This window comes from Phlebotomus papatasi, chromosome 1, assembly GCF_024763615.1.
Source record: "Phlebotomus papatasi isolate M1 chromosome 1, Ppap_2.1, whole genome shotgun sequence".
Lineage (NCBI taxonomy): Eukaryota > Metazoa > Arthropoda > Insecta > Diptera > Psychodidae > Phlebotomus > Phlebotomus papatasi.
In genome coordinates this window covers 76,301,029-76,312,771 of record NC_077222.1, presented here as the reverse complement: position 1 = coordinate 76,312,771, position 11,743 = coordinate 76,301,029, and the positions used below count along the sequence as shown (strand labels likewise).

Genomic DNA, 11,743 nt, shown 5'->3' with positions numbered 1-11,743 from the left:
AATCATTTTCGAACATGATTTATTGGGGATAATTTTACAAATTTGCCCATAATGCAAATTATTGGCTTAATCTTTTCAGCAGAAAAAAATCTTCACTAAATGGCTAGTGAAAAAAACTGGACTTAACTCTAATTCTCACTTCCAGACTGACGGGGGGCATCTTCACCGCCAGAAGCTGGTGAAGGACTGCGTGATCCTGACTTGGAACGACTCCTAGAATGGGACCGACTTCGACTGCCCGATGCTGATCGTGATCCTGATCGAGAGCGAGAGCCACTCTTGGAGCGTGAACGAGATTTCTGCGAACCAGACCTCGAACGTGATTTCCTGGAGCCAGATCGTGATCTTGAGCGCGAAGCACTTCTAGACCTACTGCGAGAGACACTACGAGAACCACTACGTGACCGAGATCCGCCAGATCTTGAGCGAGAACCGCTCCTTGACCGACTGGATGCCCTCGAAGATCGTCGAGACCGTGCACTTCCCGAAGATCTCGATCCCGATCGAGATCGCCGACTTCCAGCCGAAGATGCTGATCGTGATCTGTCGCTTCCTGAAGAAATCCTGCGGCTCCTGCGTGTCGGAGTCCCACTTCCACTCCTATTCCTCTTATCATTGGAATCACTATCAGATTCGCTCGTGGAAATCGTGGCCTTGGATATAATCCTACTCTTTTGCTTCTGCGACAATCCTTCTGTCTGCTTCTTCTTGGCCGCCTTAGCCTCAGCCTTGGTCTTCTTGCCCCTCTTGGATCTTGGAGCATCACTATCCGTGCCTGATCCCCTTCTGCGTCCCTTCTCTCGACGCTTCCTGGACTTTGACGAACTCCCTTTCTCGCGCTTCCTCTTTCTCTGTGACGATCCTCCATCGGGACCTCCTGCTTCTCCCCTTCCACCCGCCGGACTATCACTTCCACCCGAATCAGAAATATAATCTTCTCGACGTGATCTTCCACCCTTCTTTTTGGGCTCCTGAAAGTTCTCCGGAAACATCAAAGCACTCTTTGTCTTCTCCTTATATTCCTGTCTCTTGAGCAACATTTCTTCTTTGCTCTTATGACGCATCTCCTCCAATCGACGACGTTCCTCCTCTTGACGCATCTTAAATGCATTCCTCTCCTCCTCCTGCTTCTGCTTCAGCGAACGCTCCTCCTCGTCAATACGTCTAGCCCGTGAAACATGGTACTGTGCCTGAGACAGAAGATCCTGACACTGTCCAGCTTCAGCTGCTGCAAATGCTACATTGTACCTGGTCTTGTCTCCATGAACGGATAGATATGTGAAGTACCTGAAAAGTAATGAGCCTAGATTAGTAAAATTAAAACCTAAATTAAATAACCTTTGCATTAATTGTCTGAAATTATCATCCTGACTTAATCAAAGGATCGAAACTGAGAGCCTTTGCGTCATAAAGCAAGTGCTCTGACATTGACCTCATTTACCTTCTGAGTCCCCTCGTCCCCTGGCTTTTATTTACAATTAAAATCTAAGTTGCAAAATTCCTTTTACCCTAATATCTGAGTTAAACAAAACGGATTCATGACTTAGATGATATATCTCAAAAGTGCTTTCGCATCCTTTATACGGGCTTCAGACCTAAGACTTAGCCATATGGCTTAACTCCTCTAATTCCTAATCAGGCACGATTTTTTTTTTAGAAATTGTTGTTTAGGATTGGATTATAAGGGCAAATGATTCATTAGATTTTGAAAAATCAATAAAATTGCTTGTTATTTAGATTTTTGAGACCTACGGCAACTGGGAGTAAACCTCCAGTCTGAAGCCGGCATTACTGTTTACCAGTTTTAAACCACTCAAAAGATATCCCAAAATAGTTTTAAGAGCAATAGAATTGATTTTCTGATAAAAATTAGTTTGTTCGTTCATAACCGGTTCACAATCAATCTGATTCAATTTATAAATCACTCAAAACAATGCCCAAAATACCTCAGGAGTAATATAATTGACATTCGGATAAAAAATAGTTATCGGTTATGAACCGGTTCATTACCGATTTGAATCGTTTCAAGCTTATGAGGAATTCCAAGACCTTTCCAATTAACCCAAACATGACCCCATTCTGTTGAGAAATACGCTCTCTAGAGGTCTAGACTCTAGAGCCTTTTTAACTTTTGACCTTGCAAAACCGTTATTGGGAATGATTCAACGGGATTTTCGTATAAGAACGAAATGCCCTCATGTACAACCTTTAAAACCTATCCCAAAATAAAAAAAAAACAAATCGCACGACACGTTTTCGAGCAATTCCAAAAAAAAAGGAGGAAAATGAATGTTATTCTTCAAAGAAATCCTTTTTTGAACAAAATTGTTTGCGCAGTTTGTAGGTGGAAACGTCAAAATTCTGTCAAAAATGCAATTTTTGACGAAAATTGCTTAACCCTTTAACGACGAGACAGTTTTCGCTGACCGAAAATCACCAATAAAAATGAAACTGATAAACAAAACTTGTCAAACATCTTACATCTAACCTTCGAAAAGCAAACAGAGTCTGATTTGGTATATTTTTTGTCTTTATGAACGATAGGGACAAAAATAGCCCAAAATTTGAGTAATTTGTCTGACTATACCAATGACTGATAATTTTCACTCTAACGAAAAATATTATGTTTGGATATTGTAGTTTTCTTTTCCATAACGGTTTTGCTTAAAAAAACTGGAAGTATAAAAAAAATTAAAATTAATTTTCAATATGAGAATTTAAAAATTCGTATTTTTTTTAGCTTAAAAATTTACTGTATAGCAAATAGGTGGAGACTTGCAAAAAATATCCTAGATTCCTTCAACCGTCTAATTTACAATTGTGTGCAAATATAAAAAAAAAATAAGTTTAGGTGGTCAGGAAAAATTATTTTCTTTATGGGACACCGGTGTTCCAATGGTCCTTAAAGGGTTAAATAACGTCAAAATGCTTTAATTTGACGAAAATTTCTCAAAATATGTAGAGACTTTTTAAAAATATTGTGGGATAATTTATTGCTATAATTTGCAAACGGAGTGGAAATGAAAAGCTCAATAGCGATAAAATATATTCAAAGGAGATAATTGACACAATGCTCGCTTTTTTATTCTCTGTGTTCGTCTATGCCGACCTAGGAACAGAGTTCTTCTTCTTCTTCTTCTTTTTAATTTTTTAGGAACAGAGTTATTGAAGCTTCAATACATTTTGACAATTTCTCGTCAAAAAGGGAATTTTGCAGTTAATGCCATCAAAATATACTATTTTCACAAAAAAAATTAAAACTGTAATGATCTTAAAAGATATGAACCTAAGTTATCGAATTTTGTTACTATTTAATTTCTATTTATATTATAAATTAATTTTCACTTATTCTGCACCACACAAAAGATTAACATAATTCCACTAAATATGATTAGAAATTCAGTTACATGGTATTAAAAAGACAACAAGTAATAGGCTGCAAACAATTTTGAAAATTTACTGTGAGTCTTTTTACTTGAGTTGACAGGAAGTAGAATTAGTCAGGATGGTCGGATTAGTGGAGTCACTTTTAAAATGACAGCAACACTTTCCAGAGCTTTAGGCTCGATCTTCAAGCTTTCATAAGAGGTAGACTCAATAGGGAATTTCCAGAGTTTTGTCTAACAATTTGTCTAAGGATCTACAGGGCATAGTGTAGGGACATTTTTCCTTCTAATAAAAATTCCCTTTTTTGCACAGAATTTTGGCACGATTTTATAATTTTTCAATTTCTTCTTGGTCTTCTGAAGTGTCTCTGGCAACTTCTTTTTTACAACTCGAAATTTCTAGCTACTAAATATATCTTAAGTGAAAATTTCGCCCCTAGACAACCATAACCGGTCGGGTCCCGAAAAATTCCGAAAAACCAAAATCCCAAACGCCAAATCCCGAAAAAAAACAAAATCCCGAAAAAAGGAAAATCCCGAAAAAGCCAAAATACGGAACCACAAATCACAAATGGATCAAAATCCCAAAATACAGAACGATACAATACTAAACACCAAAATCTTGAATTCAAGTGTCATAGCTATTCCCACGATTGTAACCGTGTATGCTGGAGGCACGATTTTGGCTTTCGGGATATTGACTTTCGGAAATTTTGACCCATTCAGGAATCTAGCTTTTGGGATTTTGGACAGTACCTTTTGGTCATCTCGACGTCTTGAATTGTACAAGATCAGGCCAACCACTCTGGAGACCTTATTTTCCCACGGATTTGACCAAATTTGGATTTATATAAAAGGTTTTAAAGTTCCAAACAAAACTGCATCGTTTTCAAACAGTAAAGTATCAGTAATTAATTAATTATATGGAATCCGGCCGATAACTTGATGCAAATAGAGAAAACAGGGAATTTATTCTCTAACCAACGTTTGGGAGCTGGATGGCTCCTTCCTTCCTATTTGTAATTCATTTATTTTTGAAAATTTTGTTTTTCGCAGATTTTTTTTGTTTTTTTGTTTATTGAAATAATGGGAAAACGGTTAGATATATCGACGTTCTGTCTTCAACAACCCCTCCTAAAATGACATTATTTTGCGACTGATTTTATTCTTCTCGCCTTATCTTCTTCCTATATCCCCCAAATCGGTTAAAAACAAAGTTTTCCCATTGTATTTCAAAATTAGTCTAAGGGATTCAGTTAGATTAGTCCAACGGATCTTTTCGCATATAAACCCCTATAATCGGGTATATCACTATATTGATTTTTTTTAAGAATAAAGGTTAACACGACTCGTGAATTCGAGCGGTCCGCAAAACATGGGACGCTTTCTCAGCCCTTTTATTGCCAAGATCTGAACTCCAAATATCTCATTAGGGTAAATGTTCTAATTCAAAACCATTTCCAGACGCTTTAATTTTGACAGAAGATTCAACACATTGGGCTCATATTTTTTCTGAAGGAAAATTACATAAATTTACTCCTTGACTCTTCTAGAATGTTACCATTTAGTGAAAATGCTTTAGGTTTAGATATAATTTGAAAACTTCTTAAACACAAGAAAAATACGCGAGCGTAAAATGCTTCGATTGGAAACATATTAATCCAAATGGAGACAAGGGAAAGTTTCTAATTGGAGACAAACGAAAGGCTTCTAAAACCTTGTTGAGTTGCTCTTGAGTGTAGGATTTGTTTTTATTCCTGGTCTTTTCTCCTTTCCCATCTAAAACAATAAGAAAATCTCACCAAAAAAATCATATTTCCAGAGTTTCCTATTGAAGCATTTGCAGACACTTCAGAAAAACTCTTTTTGTTCACGAAATAGGTAATTATTTCATTTGAAAACTTCACGTACCGTTAACAATAAAGATTAGCACTGAATTTAACTAAAATTAGCTAGAAATAAGACATAAATGTTAAACAAAACGAATAAACAACAATCACTTTATTGTGTTTTTCATTGGAAAATATGGTCGATCGATGAAAAATTCAATGGTGAAAAGGTATACTTTTAATTTGTCTGAGAAATTAACAAATTAAAATTTGTGAATATGAATGGATTTTTGCTCTATTTGGAGCAAAATTAACTAAATAATGAAACTGAGGTATAGAAAATATATAAATATAGTAATTTAGTACTATATTTATCATGAAAACAATGACGTTTCCATTTAGAGTAGCGAAAAATTTCCATTTGGAGTAGGTTTTGAATTAGCTTAATTTACCCTATTGCATTTGAGTTCAAAATTCAGGATCTTGTATTTTAAATTTCACTAACCCTGAAATTTGAAATCTCGGGATCCCAAAAATCTAAAATTTTAAAATATAGGTTTCCGGGATCCATTCCAATACCAAGAACCATGCTGAATCCTGCTACTTTCGGGGTCCCGAAATTTTAAGGATCTCGTGTTTTTCGAGATTTTTCAGATGCTGAAAATTCCAGGAATTAATAGTATTATTCGCCTTTGATGTTAGGGTCTTAACAGACATACGCCTTAAGCCAAGAGACGGCTTAACGTGATTAAGCAATTTCTCGACTTTAGCCATAAGTCTGTCTAGTGTATTTTAGGGTCCAAATAGATTCAGGATGATCATCGACAATATTTGGCCTATTTTTCGAGGATCAGCCTGAGTCTAGGCCCTTAGTATTCCTGAATTTTGTGCATGTTTAGCATTTTTTTCACCAATTCCTTTTCCTAAGGTATCCTGAGAAATGCTTTAGCAAAGTTTGAACCTAATTTAACATCTAAAATTGAAAAATCCAACTTTCAAATTCCATTTTTTACTTACTTGTGAGCTAGTCCCAGTTCATGGACAGCCTGAAGCACAATGGCCAGCGTAGATTTCTCATCTCGCAGAATCTGCATGGCGAGTCGCTGTAGAACCATGGCAATATTGAAGAGGAGCACTGTGTCCTGCGGAGCCACTCTGCGTGCCCTCAGCAACGTCAATTTGGCCTCTCGCAGCTTCCCAGCCCGGAAGTATGCTCTAGCCAGGTACTGAAGCACCTCGACATTGTGATGCCTGTAGAATTTCTTGAGGCAATTCTCATACATCTGAATGGCACTGATATATTGCTTCTGCTCCACATAGATATGGGCAATATTGAGCCAGACATCTGAGAATTCTGCTGTGGCTTCTCGGACCTGTGCAAAAATATCCCTTGCCTCAATGATGCATCCTTTGTGCGCCAGAACAGCTCCAATGCCATTAGCTGCCCAGATACTGCGTGGATCATTGCGCAGGACCTGTTTGTACATGGACAATGCCTTCTCCTGATGCTTCTTCTCCTTGTCTTTATCCTTAATTGGCTGATGGAGGCTCTGAAGCCAGAAATTGCCCATGGCAATCAGGGAATAGGCATCCGTTGACGTAGCGGGATTCTTGAGGATTGTCTCAAAATTCTGCTGACCCAGTGTCCATTGCATCTTGGCCAAATGAAGATTTCCCAGGAGAGATCTTGTATCTGGATTTCCTGTATTAATTTTCAGGGCATCCTTGAAGAAATCCGATGCTACAAATATCAAACCTTTATCCCTGGCCATACATCCCAATCTCAGATAGCAATCAATGTAATTTGGATGTTCCTTGAGGATATCCTTGTAGAGTTTATCGGCTTTATCGAAGCAACACATGGCTTCATAGAGCCTTGCCAAATTGTAGGTCATCGTGACGGAAATTGAATGATAGTATTGTGGATCATCCTGTGCCTCAATTTTTGTCCTCTCCAGAGCCGCTTCTAGCTTATTCAGTGCCTCATCGAGATTCCCCAGACGATAGTGCAGAGCTCCAACATTATTCAGAATTTCTGGAGGTATTTCTGCTTTGACTTTTTCCGTGAGAATATTTGTTGCCGTGCGATAGGCATTGAGTGATCCTGGTAGATCATTCTGCTCCAAAATCTGTGCCAATTCAATCCATGCTTCCACATCATCCGGAAATTGTTCAGTGACTTTTTTCAAATGTTGCTTGGCAATGTCCCTTTTGGACTGTGAATTGGAATTTGCATAGAGTGATCCGAGAATTTTCATGGTTTCATAGTTTCCCGGTTGAATCTTCAGGACCTTTTCGAAGCACTGTGCAGCATTTTCTGTATCACCACGATAGATGTACATCTGCCCAAGGCCAAAGTGTGGCAGGACAAAATTCGATGGGGCATACTGCGTGGATTGATAGTAGTACTGAAAGGCTTGATCATAGTCTCGTTGGACGTGAAATGCCCTGGCTAGTTGATAGCAACTTTCAGCGCGCATTGCTTCATTTTCCGTGTCGTGAAAGGCATGCAGAGCCAAATGCTGAACTTTCTGGTAGTCCTTCTTGAAGAAGAAATGATTGGCCAGATGATTGAGCACCATGGGATTTTTTGAGTCAATGGTATAGGCTTTTGAGAGCATTTGAACGCCTTGACGATTGGATTCTGGCTCATGGAGATTGAGCTTGAGAATTGCCAATCCAACGAGTGCTCCTACGCATTGCGGATCGAGACTGAGGGCACGCTGAAAGGCTAACTTTGCCTTTTCCTGATTATTCATCTTCAGGAAGCAATGTCCCATTCCCAGGCGTACAGCTGCCGGACAATTGGGATTTGTCCTCAGGGCTTTCTTGTAGAAGGCCAGAGCACATCTGTAGTCCTTTTTGTTGAAGGCAATACAGGCCTTTCCGAGGAGAGATGGGATATTTGATTGGGATTGATTGAGCACAAAATTGAATTGTGCATCAGCCTGTTCCATCTTGTCGCCTTCCAGGAGGCAAAAATATGCCCTTCCTAGCAAGTGATTCTGATCGTACATAATAATTTTGTCTGCTGTTGTGTACAAATGGGTAGCTTTCATAAATAGCTCCCTCTTTTTGTCCTTGGCCTTCTCTCTGTGCGCCTCCTGGACGTAGTAGGCTGCCAGCATGTCGTAAGCTCTCATTTGATCCTTCTCAAATTCACGATAATCAATATTCGCCTCCACCCTCGCTGTCTCCAGGATCTTGATGAATTCATCTGTCTTGTTGAGCTTATAGTAAGCCAGCTGATCAGGAAAAAAATGAATTTTAGCCACGAATTTACAAAATTATCTGACTTTTCTGGTAGTTTGACTTACAGCCACGGTCACCCACGTATTCAACTGGGACCTTTCCTGCTTTAAGATCCCCAGGACTTCCTCACAATCGGGAAGTTGCTCAAGATAGAGTTCAATTACCTAATTTACAAATGCAGATGAAGATTTTGTAAGAAAACACGCAGAATAATTACAAAAATGAATTTTTTCTTACCTCATCGGTGTCCCGAAGAGGAATTTCAATTGGCGCTGCCATTATTGCAATTTCCTCACACTCCACCTATATTTCACTTTTTCACTATTTACTGTACACAATGTCAGAGATTTAGGCACAATTTTCCACGATTATTGAGGCGAAAATAGTGAAAATTTAGAGAAATTCGCAAGATTGATAAACACACGCCACTTTTTCGCACATAACACTCACCACTTGACATTTCGAAAAACAAGTCCCAGTGTGGTGAAAAACTTGGCTTTTTGGGACAGTGGTGAATATACCGCAAAAAAAGTGATATTCGAAAACCGAAGCCGGTCGGCCATATGCAAAAAATTGAGGAACATCATCACGAAAAATTGGCGTCAAGTGAAGAGGAATCGCTCTTTTTCTGTGAAATTGCTGTGGTACGCTGTTAAAAATAGTGCTGAAGTATTCAGTGTAAGACTCTCTGTTGGATTTTGATGTGTATTTGACGTGGAGTTGGATACAGAAGTGTTAAATATGGATCTTGCTGAGCCTGTGGAAAAAGCGGCGGCGCTTCATGTGGATGGTAAGAAAAGTGAAACTTTTATTGCGTATTTTGGGGCTTTTTCTGCATTTCCCCACGATAAATTTCACGATAAAACAACTCAGTGAAGTCAATGCTAACTTGATTGAGGGAAATTTAATGTCCTGGGAATTGGGAAGTGTTTCTGGGACGATGGCATTTTTTTTTTGTACTTTCCCGCAAGAGCCATTTGGGGGGAGTTTTTGATGGGAAAATTTTTCAGTCAAATGTGCCAAATATCTGGGATTTAGAGCTTTCTGGTTTATCGTGTTTTTTCAGCCGGGGAAACGGCAAAGGTTGTGACGGAGACAGAAATCCACACAAACATTGACTCCCTGAAGCGTCGTCATTCAGAGGAAGTTGCGCGGGAGCATGAGAATGAGGCAAAGAAGCCCAAGACAAGCAACAATGGCGAAAATGCCGAAGAGGATGACGATGATGATTTGATTGCCAAACTTGATGCCATTGAAGCGCCAGTTTTGAGCAATGAAATCACCAAACCGGCAGATCTCCTGAAAAAACTCGAAGAAGATGGGAAATCTGATGATTTACTGGAGAGAATGGAGTGCATTGTTGAGGGTAAAACTCCGTCAAACAGCACACGACAGTCAGAAACTGACAATGGCGTTTTGGCAAAGCCTGAGGAACCCACACAGGTTGATGCAAAACCCAAAGAAGAGACCCCTAAACCAGCTGAAGAGAAAGAAGTTCCCAAACCAGCTGAAGTCCCCAAACCAGCAGAAACACCCAAGCCAGCTGAAGCTCCCAAGCCAGCAGAAACTCCCAAGCCAGCTGAAGCAAAGGAAGAGCCCAAAAAAGTGGAAACCACCACGGAAAACAAGGAAGAAGAACCCAAGAAGCCAGAAGTGGAAGCACAGAAAAAAGTTGAAGAAGTGAAAAAGGATGTGGCCCCCAAAGTTGAAGTGGCGAAGGAGGCAGAACCCAGCAAGCCTGAGGAGCCCAAGGAGGTGGTTGAGGCTAAGAGTGAAGACACTACAAAGCCAAAAGTGAAAGTACCCGAAGTGGAGAAAATGGAAGTCGATGGAGATGCCACTGTAGAAGAGAAGAGCCCCAAGAAAACAGCTCCAGTGGCAGAAAATGATGAGAATGTCATCTCATCCACAACAGAATGCATTACCTTCGAGAAAAAGGAAACCCCTCCTACTCCTCTGCCTCCCAAGGTGGCGGTTGTGTCCAAGAATCTACCGAAAGAGACGCTGAGTGACATTCCAGCCTCAAAACCTGCCCCAGCTGCTAAGGAACTGCCACCTACGGCCGAAGCCAAGGAAAAGCCCGAGGAGGTGAAGAAGGAGCAGAAGGATGTGCCAGCGAAGGTGGAAAAGGAGCCAGCAAAGGTTGCAGAGAAGGTTGAGCCACCCAAGGAGAAAGCTGAAGAAAAGAAAGGTAAGTCTTATTTCTCAAACTTTGATACTAGAATAAGGTTATGTAGTCTTTGTTCTTTGTTAAGTTCCAGTATTAAAAAAAAGATGGCAAAGCGTCCCAGCTTTGCGGAATGCTCGAACTCACGAGAATTAAATTTTTATAAATATAAATATAAATAAATAAAACCGTGAATTAGATTTTTTGCATAATTTTTTGGAATGACTGATCTGCTAGAGATCAAATTAATTCATAAATCACAAAAGCATTTGAAAATTGAAAAATCGGTACTTAACTCTTACCGGACCACAACATATCCAGCGAACGAATTTCAGTAAAACTCACTTTATTGTAAGTCTTACTGGTCAAATATGATACTTTTGTAGAGAAAGAATTTTCTCCGCCTCTGGGAAATTGGAAAACTCATGGGAACTCTCGTCCCCTAAAGAATGCAAAAGATAGAAACTTGGACAAACTTCAATTTTCCAAAAGCCAATAATATCAATTTTGTGAATTATTTTTGCATGTCAAATGACTCCTTTACAATGTTGATCACTAAAACAAGAAGAATTATTGACCAGTATCTTGTGGGATGTCCAGGAAGTGCTGAAAAGGACACCCAGCTCCTGCTTGCCAACAGATTCCTCAAAATATTTCACAGAATAACACTTTAACACACATTTCTCTCAACAGGATGTTATTGCAGACACATTAAGCTTTCTCAAAAGCATAAAAGACACTTCCTGGACAATCAGAATTCACCAAAATCTGGAAGAATAGGAAAAACTTCCCCGAAAGCAATCTCTTTCGCTGCCAAATGTCAAAATTATCGGCCATATTGACAAAAATTTCGCTCCCGCTTGAATTTTCTTACAAGGTTGGTGTCAAAAAGCAAATGGCGGGCACTGGCGGGATAACCTTACATTTGACCTCTAGATTTTTGGGGACGAGAGTACCCATCAACTTTGAACAAGTTTTTTGAAAATTTATGAAAAAATTGTTTTTCGAATTTATGAGTAGTAATAATCGCGCAGAGTACTGTTTGGTGGGCGTGGCTTTCCATCGCGCACGATACTGTTTGGTGAGGCCACATCGATAACTCTGGTCGA

General features: G+C 39.4%; 2 protein-coding genes across 2 annotated transcripts in view; one reads left to right on the top strand and one right to left on the bottom strand.

The window, feature by feature from the left end:
* Positions 1-2: 2 nt before the first annotated feature.
* On the bottom strand, positions 3-8,937 carry LOC129803237 (RNA polymerase-associated protein CTR9 homolog). Its single transcript, XM_055849689.1, has 4 exons — positions 8,705-8,937; positions 8,533-8,631; positions 6,233-8,460; positions 3-1,287 (listed from the first exon to the last, which is right to left on the bottom strand). The coding sequence occupies exons 1-4, from the start codon at positions 8,744-8,746 to the stop codon at positions 129-131; spliced, it is 3,528 nt and encodes a 1,175-aa protein (XP_055705664.1). The 5' UTR covers positions 8,747-8,937; the 3' UTR covers positions 3-128.
* A 66-nt stretch (positions 8,938-9,003) lies between these two features.
* Positions 9,004-11,743, top strand: part of LOC129803247 (TP53-binding protein 1-like) — a 20,304-nt gene continuing 17,564 nt past the window's right edge. Inside the window, exons 1-2 of the mRNA XM_055849700.1 lie at positions 9,004-9,257; positions 9,534-10,658. Of these exons, the coding sequence (XP_055705675.1) occupies positions 9,209-9,257; positions 9,534-10,658 (1,174 nt within the window). The 5' untranslated portion in view covers positions 9,004-9,208. The remainder of the gene's footprint in view (positions 9,258-9,533; positions 10,659-11,743) is intronic.